A 20,412-nucleotide genomic window follows, 5' to 3' on the forward strand; every position below is an offset into this window, starting at 1 on the left:
TCGATAGTCATTGATGCTATCACAGCCTTTTGATCACCTTTGCCCTCCTCCCTGTTTTATTTGAGAAGTTCAGATCTGTTTGTTGCTAGGAGGTCTTAGACATCACTCTCGCAAGTTAATTTTTCAAATATCTGCTCAAAGTAATTTTTGGACAAGACATTCAGAATAACATCACGCAAATCCCTGTCTGTAGCCCCAGATTTTATCTCATGACTCTCGCATGCTATAGCTAGCAAAGTGAAGTCTCTATTCATTACAGAAGCAGGATCAGGAAACATATTCACAATATTCTGTGAGTCCTCTCTTGTGACTGAATTAGGTGGCATGGTTTATGGCTCTAAATATATGTCCTACCTCAAGATGTTAGACTCTGTCTACTATGAGGGTATTAGACCACAGCAGGAGGTGTTGGACCAGCCCAGTTCAGAGTCTGTGTGCAGAAGCTGGTGGACCACCTCTGAACATGGCAGCACCTCCTTTTAGCTGTAAGGGCCCTGAAAATGTTAGTATTACCTCAGTAATTTCGTGTGGTGGACCGGCTAAACTTTCAGCAGATTTTCAGGACTTGGCCATATGTGACCAAGGCATTTGGGATACACACTTAAGACTGTCTCAGTAAGCTGGATGTGTCAGACCTGAGAATTAGCAGCCAGGGATGGAACGAACTGCTGCCTTCATGTCTTCAGATGCTCAGAGTGATTTTAAGCTTGACAGAGCACAAGAAATCATGTACTCCAGATTACTGCTTTAAAAATTTGTTTTCTTCAGTTTTAAGAACACACCAAGGTTTATAGTTTTATATAAATGGATGGATCTAAGCAGGGGAATGCACTTGGTTGTTCGGCAGTTTTTCACGATAGGGTTTTCGGGGTATGCCTTCCAGAGCAATTAACAAATAATGATGCAGAGGTATATGGAGTCATGCAGGCACTGGAGCAGGTACGAAATCATGATAACAAAAAGTTTCTCATCTACTATGACTCACTCAGTGCCCTACAACTGGCACAACAAATATATCCAGTAGCAGAAATGATTCAGACCATCGACAGTGCCTTACAGTGGATCAAAAACTGAGACAAAGAGGTGGTCTTTTGCTGCTTACCAGGATACATAAGAATGCGAAGAAATGATACATCTGACAAAGTGACAAAGATGTTCCAGTTTGGTGTGCCATCCTGCACGTCATCATCTCATTGACAGAAGAGTCATGCATCAGTATGAAAATAAATGGCTGAAAGTGCTGAACAACAATTTGATCAGTCAAATCGACCTCTCATGCGTGGTAACACACTGTTTCCCCCCTCCAGTGGGAAGGTCTACCACTACCCTAAGTTTGTAGTGTACCATTTTTGGTACAGTATATTTTAACTAGATGTGTTTTACATGTGACATAAGGGAAACACTCATTTTGGCTGCAGCTGTGTCCACCATCCTTGCCAATGCTGACACCAGTGTAACACATTTCAAAATTTTGAGAAATGTCAGGTGCTATCTCTTAAATTTTGGTGAGAGGAGGTCAACAGCCTCTCGAGTGAATAGCTTGATTGGGCAGTTTACCATTTTTATTCATCGATTTTAAGTCTCGTTGTTTAATGTATCATAAAGTTAGTTTTTGTAGTTGATAGTTGGATTTTAATGCTTTACAGGAAACTTAGCCTGCAGGGACATAAATTGTCCCTCCCAAAATATTTGCATGCTGACATCCACTAAGTGTGCTGATGACTGTGCTATTGGGCACTCCAAATCCATCATCATGTAACTGCAAACAGACAAAGAGTTTATCTACAATAGTAATGTAGGCTCAAACAGTGAATTAAAATTTGTAGGTTTTTAATTCTTTGCTTCAACCTACATTATTATTGAAGATAAAGGTGAGACTCTATATGTCTGAAGAATATCAACTATATATTATTAAACAAAAAATAATCACATAACTTTATTTTTGTGAGGTGGTGATTAAAGCTATATGAATTCCTGTCATAGAGTTGTAAACTCAGTTTTTGGTGCAGCGTTAATAACAGATACAATATATTTCACTGGTCAACCATGTAATGTTTGTCACAGTCTTTATCTGTGTGTGTATGCTAGCATGAGTTAGTGTCAGATTATATCTTCTATTCATGTAGAAGTAGATTTAAGTTGTATTTGTAGGATCCTCCTCCAATTGTTCTGCCACCAAAACTTTGCTGAAGATAGCACATAATATGGTGAAATACATACCATTATAAGAAAAACCAGTGATTTGTTTCTTACTTAAGACAAAAATTTTTCCGATGGTTTTTCGCAGGCCTAAATGTTACGAAGAGCTGAATGTCCAAAAATGCTTATTACATGTGGTGTTTGTGTGGGATATGCTCATGCCATTTCCTTGGTTGTTAGCCCATCACTGAGCAAAGAAGGGGGGTGGGGGCAGTATTATAAAATCTCAGTGTATTCTAACATTTTCATATAGTAGCAAATTTACCATATTTGCTTTCCTTAGTTCCTATGTATTTTTTTCATTTTACTGTTTATTTCTTATAACTACTTTTCCTATTGCTATTTTTAAGAAAGAATATCTTTTCAATGTAACTGATACATTCTTTCTTTTGTGTTTCAGCATCAAATTCTGATTCTGTAGTCCCAGAGACTGAAAAATTGAGTTTAGAGGGCCGTGTAGTTCAAAAACTGGAATGCCGACCCTATGGTAACAGTTTTATTAACAACCTTCAAAAGTGTGCTAAACTGTTAGTGGGATGATAATCAAAGGAGACTAAGAATATCTTTTATTCTTTCAGCGGACAATTGCTATATGAAAATGAAGTTGGAATCAATACGTAAAGCGGCTCTTCCCACAAGACAAGTACAGCAGTTGGAGAGAATTGTTCATAACTTCAAACCAGTGTCAGATCATAAACACAATGTTAGTAAACTTTGCCAACTAACTACTTTATTTATTTATTTATTTTCTGGCTTTGATTTTTCACATCATTGATCTAATACAGTGATATGCAATCTCACATGTAAGTTTAAGCTGCAGTGTAGTATTATGAGATGTGCTCTATAAGTAAGTAACTGTGAATTATTGCAAATTGAGAAACGTGTTGAAGACCCGTGTCGTAGTGAAGCATGACATAAGTACACCACACCAATCTCCATATAATTATTTCATTTGTGTTTAAAGATGATAAATTTCAGAACCTTAGAATCCTAAAATAGCTTAGTGGAGGTGAATAAAGGGGCAAATCACATCAGAAGTGAAGCAAAAAAGTAAAAGAGAGAAACAGAGACCAAACAGTACTGAAATCAGAATATATGTTAAAGTGGGACTTGAGTGTGACTGTGACAAAACTGAGATGATTAATCAACTCTGTTTTTTTGCATATAAAGTTACTCCTCCTATTCCCTGATTGGTTCTACAGTAATGTGACATTAGCTTGTATCCACCGAGATGAATCTGTTATGTCCCAGTGATTTCCATATGAGGTACTCATATGCACAAGTCTGCTGAAATTTCATCTGCCTTTTCATTTTCCTGATTGAATATTAAAGTTCATCCTTTTAATTTATGAGGCTTCTGGGACTTTAATTGAAGGCACTAAATATTCTGTTTAATCTCTCTTTTAGATATTTCTTACTGATCTCATGGTGTGCATTGAAACATAAGGACTAATTTCTACCACTGTTTAGTGGCAGATCTATTTTTGTTTTATTTGAGAGTATGATTATATACCCTCATTTTAAGTTTGTTGCTTTGGTTTTATCACTTCTGTTTACCATTTTGTGACAAAAATTCTATCATTCTTCTACAGTGACCTGGATGCAGACGATAGCTCCAGCTGCAATACTAGCCCCAGTGAGCCTCCCCCACTGGAATGTATTTTATGACTTCTTTTTTCATAGTTATATCTTTGCTTCTTTACTTTTTCTCTTGCCTGGGTCTACATCTCACGTGAAACTGGAAAAGTTCAGATGGGTTGACCACCCTTTACTCCACTCATGTAATCATTTAGATGTTGATTATTTAAAGAAGTGACCACTAACCTCGCAGTTCGATCCGTTTTAACCTCACTAATCAGTTACTTATTCTGTAGACTGAAATTCTTTGATAATGTACTACTTGGTTCACATTAAGATACTCTGTTAAAGGTTGCAGTTATGCCATTTGTCTTCTAAATCATGATTGGCTTATACAGAATAATTAAATAGTGGCAATTATTTATTCACAACCAATACAAAAGAGTTACATGTTTGCACCTGTTACTGTCCTTCAAAGTAGACGCCAGCATTGTGTAGAACCCGTTGCCAGTGATGTGGAAGGCATAGTATACGGTTAGCAAAGCCTGTTCTGTTGATGCTGCGAATGAAGCGGTCTACTGTCCGTTGAATCTCTGGAACAGTTCTGAAGCGAATGCCATGAAGTGGTTCATTCCTTCGTCTATGGAATCAAATCAAAGTCACAAGGAGTTAAATCCGGGGAGTATGGTGGATGGTACAGTACTTCTCAGTCCCATCGACCGAACACAGCAGCCACAGCTTGCGTTGTATGTGCCCACTCATTGTCGTGCAAAATGATTGGTGGGTTGAGCAGAAAGTGTAACCGCTTCTTTTGCAAAGCTGGTCGCAGGTGATGCTCCAAAAATGAACAGTAATACTGTGCATTGATGCTCTGCCATGTAGGAACATAATGCGTTAGGCTAACACCATCACAGTTGTACACAAGAATCATCATAACTTTAGACCGCTTCATTCGCATCATCAACAGAACAGGCTCTGCTAATGGTATACTATGGCTTCCATGTCGCTGGCAATGGGTTCTACACAATGCTGGTGACTACTTTGAAGGACAGTAACAGGTGCAAACATGTAACTCTTTTGTATTGGTTGCGAATAAATAGCTGCCACTATTTAAGTTCCAACCCTCATACAAAACTTTACATCCCTGAAGCATCAGTCATTCTAATGAAAGTGTGTATCTCAGTTTGTTTCATAAACTGTAGGCAGCTCTCCATCAAATTCTGCTTGCTGGCACTGTTGTATTGCACGTCTGCTTTGGCCCTCCTCTTCATGAGGCAAATTTATGTGAAATGGATGGTAGATTAGTAGGCTATTATGCAGAAAGTGCACAAAGTTGTTATATTTCATTGGTTTTGTTATTGGCTGGTGATGGCGGTGAGGGAATTGCTCAGTAAACATAATTTGAAGTTTGTATCTTTAGTTTTGTCACCTTAGTTTACCATTTTGTATCAGTCTGTGATATGCTGTGCAAATGACTGTGGACTGAGATCTGGTGCTTCAAAATCCAGCATTTTGTCCATTGACTGCAAATAAACAATGTTTTTGATTCTTCTTTTTTGAAGAGGATCCACTGTGTTATCTTTTCCAGCAAAATGGTTGTAGTATAACATCAGTCCAGCATCAGATACTTGGTAGAACTCGTAACTACCATCATTCACAAGGCTGCTGATGTGTCTGTCCCAAAATTATCTGTTAAACCTAGCAGACAACCAGTCCCATAGACCCATGGTGGAGCAGGAAAAGCCATTTGGCTATGAGGAACAAGTGGTGGGTGGTTAGGAGCTGGGGGATCTGAAATAATTAAGAGGTGTGTGTAAAACACTGCTTAGAATAACCAGGTAAAGCAGTCATTGCCACAAATACTGTGTTTGAATGAATGAGTATCAGAAGGGGTAGGTACTGACGGAAAAATAGTTATTCAAGTGGTCTGAAGAGAGTTCAGAAAAAAAAGCAAATGAAGAAACATGTTAGCAGAAAAAGAAATGAAAGAAAGGCTATCAGCACATCCTCAGTTACAGGATTACAAACAAAAACCGTACATTTATGTATTGAAGACAAGTGGATTTCAGATTTAGTGTGTCATATATAGTAAAACAACCTCCAGGAATTTGGTATACTGTAATGCGGTCAACTGCTAGAACAGATGTTTTGTCCTTTCACGAAAGATATAAGGACGTACCTTGTCATAGATAATATTTTGAAAGTTTCACCTATGACCTAACGTACAGAGTACACTGCTTCCCACAGACTCTTGAGGACGAATTGTGGACTGTTGTATGGGAAAAACCATTCAATTCATGCATGTGGACCAGGATTTGCAAGTAGCACCATAAAAATCACCTGTTCCAGAAATTGTGTGATTGTTGGTGTTTTTGAGTATATTAAACCTTAATTTGTGATATTTTATTGAATATGAAGAATTCTAATTTGATGCTCTTGGGAAGAAGTCAAGAAAAAGGCAGCTTATTATAGCAGTATGGTTTAAAAATGTGCTGTACTAATTTATATAATAGCTAGTGTGTGGGACAGCAAATTTCTTGCATTTTACTGCAAGAATATAAGTAAATTTATTAAGAACTTTCTGCTTGACTTTGTCACACAGTGGTAGATAAATTTCAGCAATGCATTTTTGTATTCTAATCATTTTTCTTGCTATTTGTTCATTTTATAGATTGAATATGAAGAAAAGAAGAAATCTGAAGGGAAGAAGGCTCGGGATGATAAAGATGCAGTTCTTGAAATGCTTTTTGCAGCTTTTGAAAAACATCAGTATTATAATATAAAGGACCTAGTGAAAATAACGAGGCAGCCTATTGTAAGTATTAATTATAAATTGTGTGTCATAATAAAAGTAAATTCTAGCTTTCAGAAAGAATCTTTCACATTGCAGTGGAGTGTGTGCTGCTTTTAAACTTGCTACCAGATTAAAACTATGTGCCAGACTGGGACTTAGTCATCCGAGCACGACTAGTGACCCATCCTTGCAGCCTCTGTTCCACCAGCACCTCCTACCTGCTCTCCAAACTTCACAGAAGTTTCCCTACATATTGCAAAATGTACGGCTTCGGGTTTGAGCCCTAGTCTTGCCAACAGTTGTAATCTGTTAGCAGGTTTCCAATTCTGGCAATATTTTTGTGGTATGGAAAGCTACCGAGGATCTAGTGTACAAATTTTTGAATGCTGAGTAGAGAATGTGTATTTAATTAAAGACCACCTCAGCTGTGGTCTCAGGTGCTCTAATACAAGTGTTTCTTGCCACACATTAATGAGGAACTTGGAAGTGTGGTGCCTGATGTTGCAGTGGGAGAGGAAGACCTGAAACAGTTCTAGGTACCATCTGCACATACTATCCCCTCTATTACTTGCCACATAGACTGATGTGTCATGATGGCTGCCCTAGCCCAGACCTAATAAGCTGTACGAAGGTCGCACGTTGGCAGTGTGTGGCTCACAGTTGCTACTTCGACACTGCGTGTTGTGGTGGAGGAAACACGTTTGCAGTTCAGTTTGGCTGGCTGGGGTCCCACTTTGATGAACAGAGTATGTAGAATAACTGAGACCATAACTTTTATATCAAGAACAAACACAATTTATGAAACATAGTACTTTATAGAGCAACACGTACGATGCCATGAAGTACATGTTGTGTGTAGCATTGAACACATTGACAGTACAACAGTAATACAGGTTACAGAATAGGCCAAGCACTCTTTTGCAATCGCTTAAATAATGCTGCTCCTTTGGCGGCTCACAAGAGTGCACCTTTATAAGGCAGTCCTGTGAACTATATGGACTCTCAATGTCTGAAATCAAGCACTTCATGAGTGGACGTACATTGCTCCTCCCTTCTAGGGGGTGGGAAAACCACGTACATACATAAAGACATGAGGCACAGAAAAATAGGTGGTACATAGAAAGTGCATTGTACAGAAACGAGTGTGGTATGGAAGAAAAGCACTGGTACCGAAAAAGCATTGGCACCATGAGAGAAAAAAAAAAAGCACTGATCTCACAAGACACCTACATTATGACCCCGAGCTAATGTGGCCCTCCTTCCTTTCCGGGCTGCATACCTTCCCTTCCCTTTCCGCATCCCTCCCCGTCCCCCAACTTCCCCCCCCCCCCCCCCTCACCTCTGGCTCTTTCCTTCCCTTTCTCCCCCTCTGGGAGTATGGTTTGTGCCTACGTCCGGAGACGGACGCTCGAAACTTTTCCAACTTACTTGCTTTCTACACTTACAAGTCCTCGTCCTTCCTCTGTCCTTCTCTTTTCCTTCCCTCTTCTCCTTGCCTTTTTCTCCGCTGCGGCGTTTGAGACCCCCTCTTCTTTCCTTTCCCTTTCCCTTTTTTCCTCCCTGTGCGTGTCTGAAGGCCGACCCACGCACTTCCATGCGTAGCCGGTGACGGGGTAACGCGTAATTCCCCGCCCCGGGTAGATAGGTAGGACACGTACGTACCCCCTGGTAACGGCCAGGCCCAGGGAGGGGTGATTACCCGAGCTGATACCTTCCGAAAGTGCCGATTGGTCCCTCCGTCCGTTTGTCGGGAGGTGTGACCTGAGGTGTGAACAATCACCTAAGGCGGGTGTGCCCTCGGTGAGGGCCCCCACAAGGGAGGAGCGCGCCATCGGAGACGCCGGTAATCATGGGGGATTCTTCCGCAATGGTTTCCTCACCTTCCACTATGTCTGCTCACAAACGTAAGTTCACTGAGTCTCAGCCACAGACGGTTCTTCCATCGTTGCCACAGTTCCTTGTTGTTTCTCGGTCTGACGAAGGTCACGACTTTTCCACGGTCAACCCTTTCATTATTCAGAATGGTGTCGACGCAATTGCGGGTCCTGTAAAGTCTTGTTCCAGATTACGGAATGGTACCCTGTTGTTAGAAACACACAGTGCCCTCCAGGCTCAAAAATTGCTGCGTACTTCTCTGCTCCACACCTTCCCTGTCCGGGTGGAACCGCACCGTACCTTAAATTCCTCGCGTGGAGTCGTTTATACACGCTCCCTCGACGGATTGTCTGACGAAGAAATTCAGCACTACCTGTCTGACCAGGGCGTCACCGCTGTTCATCGGGTTACGAAAAGGGTTGACTCGAACATCATTCCAACCCGCACTGTCTTCTTGACATTTGACAAAGTTCAACTCCCATCAAAAATCAAAGCAGGCTATGAGATAATTTCCGTTCGCCCTTATGTCCCAAACCCTACGCGTTGCTATCGATGTCAGCGGTTCAATCACACCAGCCAGTCCTGTTCCAATCCGGCCAAATGTGTTACGTGTGGCAGGGATGCCCATGAGGGTGCTTGTCCACCTCCATCCCCTCGCTGCATCAACTGTATGGGTGACCACGCTGCTTCCTCTCGAGATTGCCCTGTTTTTAAGGACGAAAAGCTGATCCAGGAAATAAGAGTGAAGGAAAAGGTGTCGACCTTTGCTGCTGGAAAGTTACTCGCCAGTCGACAGCCCACCATGCCTCAGAAAGGAAAATACAGCGCTGTCCTTGCTTCTCCTCGGCCAACAAAGGAGGCGGCCACGCAGACTTGCGACCTCACATTTAGTACCACGGTCGTCCGATCGGCCAGCGCAAAGATCGGCCGTTCAACCTCACCTCTTTCGCCTGCCCACTCTATGGCTCACCCTTCGTCGGGTTCTGCTAAATCTCGAGCCCAAAAGTCAGACGCCAAGTCTTCAAAAAAAGAGCATTCTCGTGAAGAGTTTTTACGTACTGCAACTTCACAACCATCGGTTCCTCCTTCATCTAAACATACCTCCAAGAAGGCTACGAAGAAACACAGTTCCTCTCCTTCTCCGCCAAGGCGTGTCCCATCTACAGCACCACCTGGCGGAAATCGCCCTCGGCCATCTTCTGTGTCGCCGAGGCGCACTGTTGGTGGCCGGTCAACTGGCCGATCGTTGGTGGCAGGAGCTGCTCCTGACCAACCTATGGATCAGGATCTTCTGCCTTCGACTGAATGCCATTCCATCCTGTCGGTCGCAAGCTCTGAGCAGTCGTTGAGATGACAGCACCCTTGGTGACGTTCCTCCATTTTCTGTTCACCCTATGTCCATTATCCACTGGAATATCCGCGGCATTCGCGCCAATCGGGAGGAATTGTCGATCCTCTTACGATCCTACTCGCTGGTCATCTTCTGTCTTCAGGAAACAAAGCTGCGTCCCCATGACCGCTTTGTTCTCCCTCATTTTCAGTCCATCCGATATGACCTCCCCTCTGTTGAAGGCACTCCAGCCCATGGAGGACTCATGATTCTGCTCCATGATACTCTCCCTTATCACCCAATCCCCTTAAACACTTCCTTCCAAGCTGTCGCCGTCCGTCTTTCCCTTTCTGGATACACGTTCTCTCTTTGTACGGTATACATTCCATCGTCTACACCAATGGCACGAGCTGATCTCCTTCATCTTCTTGATCAGCTTCCACCTCCCTATTTGCTGGTTGGGGACTTCAATGCCCACCACCCGCTTTGGGGATCTCCACATCCTTGTCCACGTGGCTCACTATTGCTAGACGTCTTCCACCAAGCGGATCTAGTCTGCCTCAACACTGGGGTCCCCACATTTTTGTCTGCCTCCACGGCAAATTTATCCCATTTGGACCTTGCGGTCGGTACTGTTCCGCTAGCTCCGCGCTTCGAATGGTTCGCCCTTGATGATACACACTCGAGTGACCACTTTCCATGTGTTCTTAGACTACAGCCTCAACTGCCATATATGCGCTCGCGACGCTTGAAGTTTGCCCAAGCCGATTGGACACTTTTTTCGTCTCTAGCGACATTCGATGACCGTCGCTTTCCCAGCGTCGACGATGAGGTCACACATTTTACCGACGTTATTCTCACAGCTGCGGAACGTTCAATACCACGCACCTCCGAATTGCCCCGGCGCCCTCCAGTTCCTTGGTGGAACGAGGCATGCCGTGACGCAATACGTGAGCGGCGACGTGCTCTTCGCATTTTCCATCACCATCCAACTTTGGCCAACTGTATCCGATATAAGCAGCTCCGTGCGCGATGCCGTCGCGTCATCCGCGATAGCAAGAAGGCAAGCTGGAAATTCTTTACTAGCTCATTTAACACCTTCACTCCCTCCTCGGAAGTTTGGAGTCGGCTTCGACGGTTCTCAGGCGCGCCTAGTTTCTCCCCGGTCTCTGGGCTCACTGTCGCGCATGATACCTTAGTGGACCCCGTTGCAATTTCTAACTTATTGGGTCAGCACTTTGCTGAGATTTCGAGCTCTTCAAATTACCCGCCAGCGTTTCTCCCGAAGAAACGTGCAGCGGAAGTGCGACATCTTGCTTTCTCCTCTCAAAATCGCGAAAGCTACAATACTGTTTTCTCCATGCGCGAACTCCAACATGCACTCTCTTCTTCTCGCTCCAGGACCAGATGGTATCCATGTCCAAATGTTGCTGCATTTATCAACCCATAGCCTGCGTTACCTCCTTCGCCTTTATAATCGAATTTGGACCGACAGTACCTTTCCCAGGCGATGGCGGGAAGCTATTGTCGTTCCCGTTCCGAAACCTGGAAAGGACAAACATCTCCCCTCTAGCTATCGCCCCATTTCTCTCACGAGTAGTGTCTGTAAGGTTTTGGAGCGTATGGTGAATTACCGTTTAGCTTGGTGGCTGGAGTCCCGCAGTCTTTTAACACCAGCCCAATGCGGATTCCGAAAGCATCGTTCTGCCGTTGACCATCTTGTTGCTCTCTCCACTTATATCATGAACAATTTTCTCCGGAAACGCCAAACGGTAGCAATATTTTTTGATCTGGAGAGAGCGTACGATACCTGTTGGAGGACAGGCATCCTCCGCACACTGTTCTCTTGGGGCTTTAGAGGCCGGCTGCCCCTTTTTCTTCGCGAATTTATGGCAGAGCGCACATTTAGGGTGCGGGTGAACACTTCTCTCTCCCGTACTTTCTCCCAAGAAAACGGGGTACCCCAGGGCTCCGTGCTGAGTGTTGTACTGTTTGCCATCGCCATTAATCCAATTATGGATTGTCTCCTTCCTGATGTCTCGGGCTCCCTCTTTGTGGACGATTTTGCGATCTACTACAGCTCTCAACGGACCAGCCTTCTTGAAAGACGTCTTCAAGGATGTCTCGATCGCCTCCACTCGTGGAGCATCGCAACCGGCTTCCGTTTCTCACCCAGTAAGACCGTTTGTGTTAATTTTTGGCGACGTAAGGAGTTTCTTCCGCCCTCCTTACATCTAGGTCCTGTCAACCTTCCGTTTTCCGACGTCGCAAAATTCTTGGGTCTTATGTTTGACAGAAAACTGTGCTGGTCTTCCCACGTTTCCTATCTTTCGGCTCGCTGTCTGCGTTCCCTTAACACCCTCCGTGTCCTGAATGGTACCTCTTGGGGAGCGGACCGGGTGGTCCTTCTCCGCCTCTATCGCGCCTTAGTGCGCTCGAAATTGGATTATGGAAGCATAGTCTACTCCTCTGCTCGGCCGTCTATTCTTCGGCGTCTCGACTCTATCCACCACCGTGGATTACGTTTAGTGTCTGGAGCTTTTTACACCAGCCCTGTGGAAAGCCTTTATGCTGAGACTGCTGAACCTCCGCTGTCCAATCGGCGGGCAGTCCTTCTGAGTCGTTATGCTAGCCATCTGTCTTCCATGCCTGCTAATCCAGCCCATGACCTTTTTTTCGACGCCTCCTTTGATGTCGGGTATGCAGGCCGCTCCTCCTCCCTACTACCCCCGGGAGTCCGCTTCCGTCAACTGCTCCATTCTCTTTCCTTCCGCTTTCCTAAAACCTTCTTGACAACTTGGGGTACAGCACCGCCTTGGCACCGTCCCCGGATCGACTTGCTCAGAGACCTATGTCAATTTCCCAAGGATGGTACCCCTACACTTGTTTACCGTCGGGCATTTGCTGCTCTATGTGCACAAATGACGGAAGCCACATTTATTTACACCGATGGCTCGAAAACATCGTTAGGTGTAGGGAGTGCCTATATTGTTGGCGACACCCCAAATCACTTTCGGCTTCCCGACCAGTGTTCGGTTTATACTGCGGAGCTTTACGCTGTTCTCCAGGCTGTCCACTACATCCGCCGCCATCAGCGGATACAGTACGTAATCTGCTCAGATTCTCTCAGCTCTCTCCTAAGTCTGCAAGCTCTTTACCCTGTGCACCCTCTGGTCCACCGGATTCAGGACTGTCTGCGCTTGCTCCACCTGGGGGGCGTCTCAGTGGCGTTCCTCTGGCTCCCGGGACACGCTGGTATCTGTGGAAATGAGGCGGCCGACATGGCGGCCAAGGCTGCAGTCTCTCTTCCTCGGCCAGCTCTTCAGTCTCTTCCGTTTACCGATCTACAGAGCGGTTTATGTCGCCAAGTTACTCATTTATGGCATGCGCATTGGTCAACACTTCCCCACAATAAATTGCGGGAAGTGAAAGCCGTTCCTTGCGCTTGGACCTCTTCCTCCCGAACGCGTCGTCGGGAGGAGGTAATTTTAGCTCGACTCCGGATAGGGCACTGTCTTTTTAGTCATCGACATCTTTTAAGCGGTGATCCTCCCCCACTCTGTCCCCACTGCTCTCAGCTGTGGACGGTCAGACACCTTTTAATTGAATGCCCCTATTTTAATCCGTTACGCTCCCGTCTACAGCTATCGCCTGATCTATCGTCGATTTTAGCAGATGACACGCGCTCAGCTGACCCCGTTCTACAGTTTATTAGTGACAGTGCAATGACGTCAGTCATTTGAAGCTTTTTTTGGGGGACAACCAACCCCTTTCTATAGTGGACTTTTAAGCATTCCTTCTGCCTTTAGTTTCTCACAATTTCTGACTTTGTTTCCATTGCTGCTGATTTTAAATTTCGTTTTTTCCTGTTTTCTACGTCACGGGCTGGGCGCTAATGACCATAGAAGTTTTGCGCCCTAAAACCACAAACAAACAAACAAACCTACATTATGAGTCGTGGAAAACACCAATGACAGTGCTGATATCCATTCCATCGCCCAGCGACAATGGCTGCTGCAGCAGGTGGCGGGCAGTCACCTGCGAGTAGAGGCGGAAGTAATGAAGGGGTGTGTTGGCGCACTGTCCCCCATCTTGTGAGTTGCTGTGGGACAATACCGGGGACGGGGTCTCCATAATGACTTCCTTGGTGACGTCACTGGTTGGAGCCGGAGGTGCCAGGGGTGGGGCCGTTGGACCCAGCAACGGAGGAGGCGGTGGCTACGGTGACAGATGAAGTGGTAGTTGAGGAGGCAGAAACCCTAGACAGCGATCTAACAGGCATTGACCCCCACTGTGGTGCCAACCGGACCGTCTGTGACACGGGAATGGGCGTAAGCGGCGGCAGGGGAAGGGGAGGTGGTGGGCCTTCTGGAACAGACCCTGCTGTGTACAGCCTGAGCTGGCTGAAATGACGGGACATCCACCTGTCAAGAGTGCATGTTATCTTTTTTTTTTCCTCAAACACTGAATTTTTTGACAGAATTTTGTAAATAAATGAACATAAAAACAAAACAACTCAGGATATTTTAATTATTCTAGTTCCATATGTGTTGAATCACACTGGGCATGCTGTGGAAATTCCATTTCTCTACCATCATTACTTTTTTAGAAAACAGGTCTTTTATTGCAAGAAATGTTGTTCAGAGATATTGCAGTTTAAAACTTTTTTGTTACAAATTCTTATACAGACTTACATTTCTGCCTCTTTAATGCACTAGAATTGCCCTGGCCCATAGTCTGTGTCGTCTTCAGTGTCAAAACAGCCCAGTGCTTGCCTCCTCCTTTTCTTTCTTGCTTCGTTTGTCATTTGCTGAGCATCCAACTCTGCCTCACGTACACGAAGCTCATCCAGTTTCCGTAGTCATTTAGCTGTGTTCTGTCCAAATCATACTCCTAACTTCTCCAGAACCTTAAGTCTTTCATAGTTCCACTATTAAAAGTTACTACAGCATCAGACACTGCTAACATTAGAGTCATAAGGCCAACAAATACAATTTTAGTCACATGGTACTACACAACATTATTGCAGGACTCATTCACATTCTGGGTCTTCCCATGTAAATAGGTTTGAGTGCCTCCATTACTGCCAAAGGAAGAGAATGTTTGTGTGTAAATTCATGCACAGTGCCAGAAAATTCAGCTTGCCTATATTTACACCAAGTGTTTGGTTGAGGTGGACACAAAGCATGACATGGCTTTTCATTGGTGTTTTCAAGTACTTTAGAAGAAAATGCAGGTCTCACATGTCTGTTACCCGCAAATTTGTGTTTCTTGAAGTTACTTTTATGCTTAGTCATTTTATTTATGTATAAAAAGCAATAGAAGTTAGCTTACTACAAAAATAGCTGATAATCACACTACTTACAACAAAAACTAGTATCAGAAACAAATGACTGATATGTTTATTCGTGATGCCAACTTCTGAGATGTAGCAGTAGGCACAAAACAAAGCAATTCACAGCCTTCTAGACTGTGTAGTTCCCAAGATATGACTGCTTAACTGTGGCAGTATATGTGTAGCCTCGAAATTTGACAGTCACATGTCAACATACAAGAAATTATTTGAAGGTCTCACAATTGCCTGATTTTAATGAATTATATACCAAAATTTTCAAGAAAGTACAAAGTACATTATGGAGTAAAAAGCAGAAAATGTCAAATTTCAACGAATTCACATACAATGTCCCCATTAACTATGATGTGTATTGTGATAGTATTGAGTGATTTGAATATTATTTTTGGAAATAAACATATGGTTTTGCAGCTCATAAGCAGGCCACTATTATATTAGAAACCTAATTGATGTTTCAAACGTATTGTGATGGTGTGAATCTATCATATTTTGTTAGTGCTTGAAAGTTATTTGTTTTCCACATTCTTTGCTCTTACCACACTGTTTCAGAATATGTTAAAAAAGTAAAAGGAGAACGTATGTCTCACTAATGTAAACAATTTTTTTAGGTGTACCTCAAGGACATATTGAAAGAAGTGTGTAATTACAATATGAAAAATCCACACAAGAATATGTGGGAGCTGAAGCCAGAATACAGACACTACAAGGATCCACCACCTGCAACATCAGCTTCAAAAACTGACTGAAATGTTGAGAATATAAAAATATATTCTGGTGTGTGACCAATTTTTGATGTACTTGAATATTTTCTGCAGTTTTTGCTGTGCTACAGCATACCAGATTACAAACTTGCAATTCTATTATTTCAGATGACTGTATGTTGTTATACTTAGACATGTGTCCTTTTGGTGAAATAAATATTTTTATATGTTCAGATACATCATCAGTATGTTGTAATAAAAACATTGCAGCAGGGATGATGAAGTTTGACCACCACCACCACCCACCACTACCACCAACAACAACAACAACAACAACAAAAGCATCTGATCTTTAAAACATACAGAGAATTGAAAAATGTACTCACACAATAACAGTTTCACAGATAATAGCAGAAGTAGTGAGTAGTAACTTGGTGGTGATTAGCTGGTAATATCAAGCATGAAATATACTGTTTGACATTAGTGTTTGGTGTGAGAAATGTGTCTGTGCCTTATATTTGATCCCTTAATGCAGTAGACATCCTCAACGCATATAAAGACATCATTAGTTAATTTTCAAATGTAAACTTGTTTCATCAGCCAAAACTGCTGAACTGCTGGTAACCAAACAACAGTTGAGTTGTCACATTAGGGCCAGTTTTGATGCTGTATCAATGATTTCCATGATTTCTCTGAATGTAGTTTTGCAAAAGCTGTGGCAAATATAAACTGATGGTAAGGCTGCGGGGGCTCACTCGGTGCAGTTGTAGTGAATTTCCATATGGAGAACTTCAAAAATAGTTCTTTGTACAACCGATAATAAAACCCTCCTGTCAGTTTCAGTAAGCAGATGTCACTTCTGTTATGACCTCCCAGAGAAAATGGCCTCTCAGAATTTTTTAAGGTACTGAGTGATATTACTGCTAATGCAAAGTTCATAACGGAAGAGGAGAATGAAGAACAACTTCTAGTTTTTGACGTAAGGCTCTCAGAAAAAGTAACTGAACTTAAGGGACAAAGTACACAGAAACCGCGCTCACGTGGATAGATAGTGTCGCAAAAATCCCAGTCGTAAGGAGAGAGAGAAGTGTACTATGTTACAAGAATCTGTGAGCTACAGTATTTGAAGGGAGAACTCGATCATTTAAGAAATATGTTCAGAAGAAAGAGATAAGTAGGGCATTACATCCCGGTGCTGTTGTTTCTAGAAAAAAGGATTAGCTAAGGGGAAAGTTTTCACATTTCTTAAGAAGTTCTTATCACAGATCACGTCAGTCAAGTGCTAAGAAGACGCAGCATCTAAACTGGCACAAAAGATGTGTGACTATTTGAATAATGCAAATGTCTTACACCCATTGCTGGCTCTGGCAGGAATATACAAATCTTTTGCACACATGGTCAACTCAACGTAGGAACAATCCAACAGGCATCAACACCTCCATTAAAGAAACAAGCAGTTGTGTCCTGGGCAACACAGATACAACGCCAGTAGCAGATCATCCGTCAGAGCCAGGTAACCATCAAATTCTAGTCTCTGATATTACAGTTTTGTGGAGGTACAATCGTGACTATCATAGCTTGTACAGAGAGGCCATAGAAATTCAAAAATACCTTTAACAAAAGAAGGAAGACTGAAACAAGACAAGTTTTTAGCCTTAGTGCAATATACACTCAGATGACAAAAGTCATGCAATACTTCCTAATATCTCCATTTGCCTAATGTAGTGCAGCAACTTGATGTTGCATGAACTCAACAAGTCGTTGAAAGTCACCTACATAAATTTTGAGGCATGCTGCCTCTATAGCCATTCATAACTGCAAAGGTGTTGCCGGTGCAGGATTTTGTGTGCGAACTGACCTCTCAATTCTGTACCGTTAATGTTCATGGGATTCGTGTTGGGCAATGTGGGTGACCAAATCATTTGCTCAAATATTTCAGAATATTCTTCAAACCAATCGTGAACAGTTGTGGCCCAGTGACGTGGCGCAGTGTCAACCGTAAAGATTCCATCATTGTGTGAGAATGTAAAGTCCATGAATGGCTGCAAATGGTCTCCAAGTAGCCAAACATAAGCAGGACTCAGTCCATTTTACTTAAACACACCATTAACATCATTATGGGGCCATCACCAGTTTGCACAGTGCTTTGTTGACAACTCGAGTCCACGACTTCGTGGGCTCTGGACCACACTTGAACCCTGCCGTCAGCTCTTATCGACCGAAATTGGGATTCATCTGACCAAGCCATGATTTTCCAGTTGTCTAGGGTCAAACCGATATACATGTGCTGCAGGCAATGTCATGCTGTTAGCAAAGGCACTCATCTGTCGTCTTCTGCTGTAGCCCATTAACACCAAATTTTGACACACTGTCTACATTACATATGTCGTATGTCCCATATTGATTCCTGCAGTTATTCATGAAGTGTTGGTTGTCTGTTAGCACTGACAAGTCTGCACATGTCACTGCTATGTCATTAAGTGAAGGCCATCGGCCACTGTGTTGACCGTGGTGAGAGGTAATGCCTGAAATTTAATATTCTTGGCACGCTCTTGACACTATGGATCTCAGAATATTGAATTCCGTAATGATTGCCGAAATGAAATGTCTCGTGCAGCTAGCTCCAACTGCTCTTCCATATTCAAAGTCTGTTAATTCCCATCATGCAGCCATTACCTTTCACAAGAATCATCTGAGTACAAATGACAGCTTTGCCAATGCACTGCCATTTTATACCTTGTGTACGTGATACTTCTGCCATCTGTATATGTGTATAGCAATATCCCGTGACTTCTGTCATCTCAGAGTAAAGCAAAGAGCACCAACTCTTCTGCTGTACAGATGCCCTAACATATGAAGTGAGATGCTGGGGATCATTGACAGCAATCGGATGACATTTCAGATCAACTATTGCATGGTTACTAATAAACAATTTGGCAATTTCGTCTGATTAAACAAGTTTATAATTGAAAATGAATAAACTACATTTTTACAGAATGAGATTTTCACTCTGCAGCTGGGTGCGCCCTGATATGAAACTTCCTGGTAGATTAAAACTGTGACCCTTGCCCGCGAAAGGCAAAGGTCCTGAGTTCAAGTCTCAGACCAGCACACAGTTTTAATCTGTCAGGAAGTTTTTACATTTTTACAGTCTCTAAGAATGTCTAACGTATTAGAGGACAAAATGCTAGCCTTAGACCGCAACCTAATGCCCATATACTCAATGTCACCCAGGGCATAAATATTGACTGTGAAAGCCAGCATTGTATGATTGTGCATGAAATGTTAAATTTGCATGTATTCTCTGTAATATATAAACTTTAAATAATTTTCCCATGACTGCAGATCCTAAATGCTTAAACATCATGTTACATAGAAAATCATACAGGTGAGGTTTGTTCTCTCATAAAATTCTGAGAAAATGTCTGTTGTGCAGAACTCTGCACATTCTTGGAAAAAGACCACCACCATAAAGCATCTCCTAATGAGATGATACAAAAACTCATTCTGGGATTAATAAAATCAATATTTGCACAGTTGACTCAGTGTTAAATAATACTCTCATGAGTTGGTATTAATTTAAATTAAGGTTTCAGTGTGACAGTTTCTGCGTTAATGTAACCATTGAGACAAGTCCTTATGAATGGGTTCAGGAACAGGGAAGGCAGGGAGGGTGACGGCTGGGAAGAAGATGCAGCAGGGGATTGGCTGGCTACAGGTGTGGCACTGCTAGCCCATCTGGCTGCTTTGAAGAAAAGTTGCAATGAAATGAGATGATGATAATTGGAGATAGCTAGAACAGAGGGAGGGGAGACTGCAGAGAGGCACAAGGGACAGCTGGTAGGGAGGGGATCAATGAGGAGTTGTGAAACCAATCTCATCTGTGCAATTCAGAGAAGCTGACAGTTGTGAGAAAATTGGGGAGAGGGGGGGGGGGGGTTGATGCAGTCCAGTCCTGGGTCATTTTGGGTAATGATTGGTGCACCTCTGCAGATAGTTTGTGGCGGGCTCTTGGATACCTGGGGATATGACTATGGAGATATGTTTGTGGATTGGATTTGCAGAGTAATACCAGCCTGTGAAAGCCTCAGTAATATCTTCAGTATGCTGGTTAAGGAATTGCTCCGTACTGCAGGAGCACATCTCGCGTCCGTCGGCCGTCGTAATTTAATATATCATTATTGTTGTTATTATTTTTTGATTGTTGCCAACTTACGTGGTGGACCTTAATAAAAATGATATTTCATTCAATTTTGATTTATGGTTAAATGCTATTGTGAAGTTCTCCTTTTTAACAATATTAATCTCAAATTATTTGTTACGTTAATGAATGTTGGACTCGCTGAATCTTAAAACATGTGCATACAAGTTGAACAATGGAATAAACTTTTCATATCAATTTCCTCGGCTAGTCAGTTCACTTTAAAGCAAGAAATCTTTAGTTATTAATTACAATTGCGGCCCCCACACACGCGAGAGTATTTCTTACCTCCGTTAACCATTGTATTGTAGTCGGAGTCCTGGCTCTGGCTGTTGGCTATGCTACTGAAAATAAGAACCTTAAAGCTACGTATTTCTGCAA

General features: G+C 42.9%; 1 protein-coding gene across 3 annotated transcripts in view; it reads left to right on the forward strand.

Annotated features, from left to right (window-relative positions):
* LOC126456771 (general transcription factor IIF subunit 2) overlaps positions 1-16,072 on the forward strand; it is a 93,845-nt gene extending 77,773 nt beyond the window's left edge. For all 3 annotated transcript variants that reach the window (XM_050092539.1, XM_050092540.1, XM_050092538.1), the window contains 4 exons: positions 2,600-2,686; positions 2,778-2,902; positions 6,449-6,592; positions 15,738-16,072. In XM_050092539.1, the coding sequence (XP_049948496.1) occupies positions 2,600-2,686; positions 2,778-2,902; positions 6,449-6,592; positions 15,738-15,875 (494 nt within the window). In that variant the 3' untranslated portion in view covers positions 15,876-16,072. The remainder of the gene's footprint in view (positions 1-2,599; positions 2,687-2,777; positions 2,903-6,448; positions 6,593-15,737) is intronic.
* Positions 16,073-20,412: the final 4,340 nt, after the last annotated feature.

This window comes from Schistocerca serialis, chromosome 2, assembly GCF_023864345.2.
Source record: "Schistocerca serialis cubense isolate TAMUIC-IGC-003099 chromosome 2, iqSchSeri2.2, whole genome shotgun sequence".
Lineage (NCBI taxonomy): Eukaryota > Metazoa > Arthropoda > Insecta > Orthoptera > Acrididae > Schistocerca > Schistocerca serialis.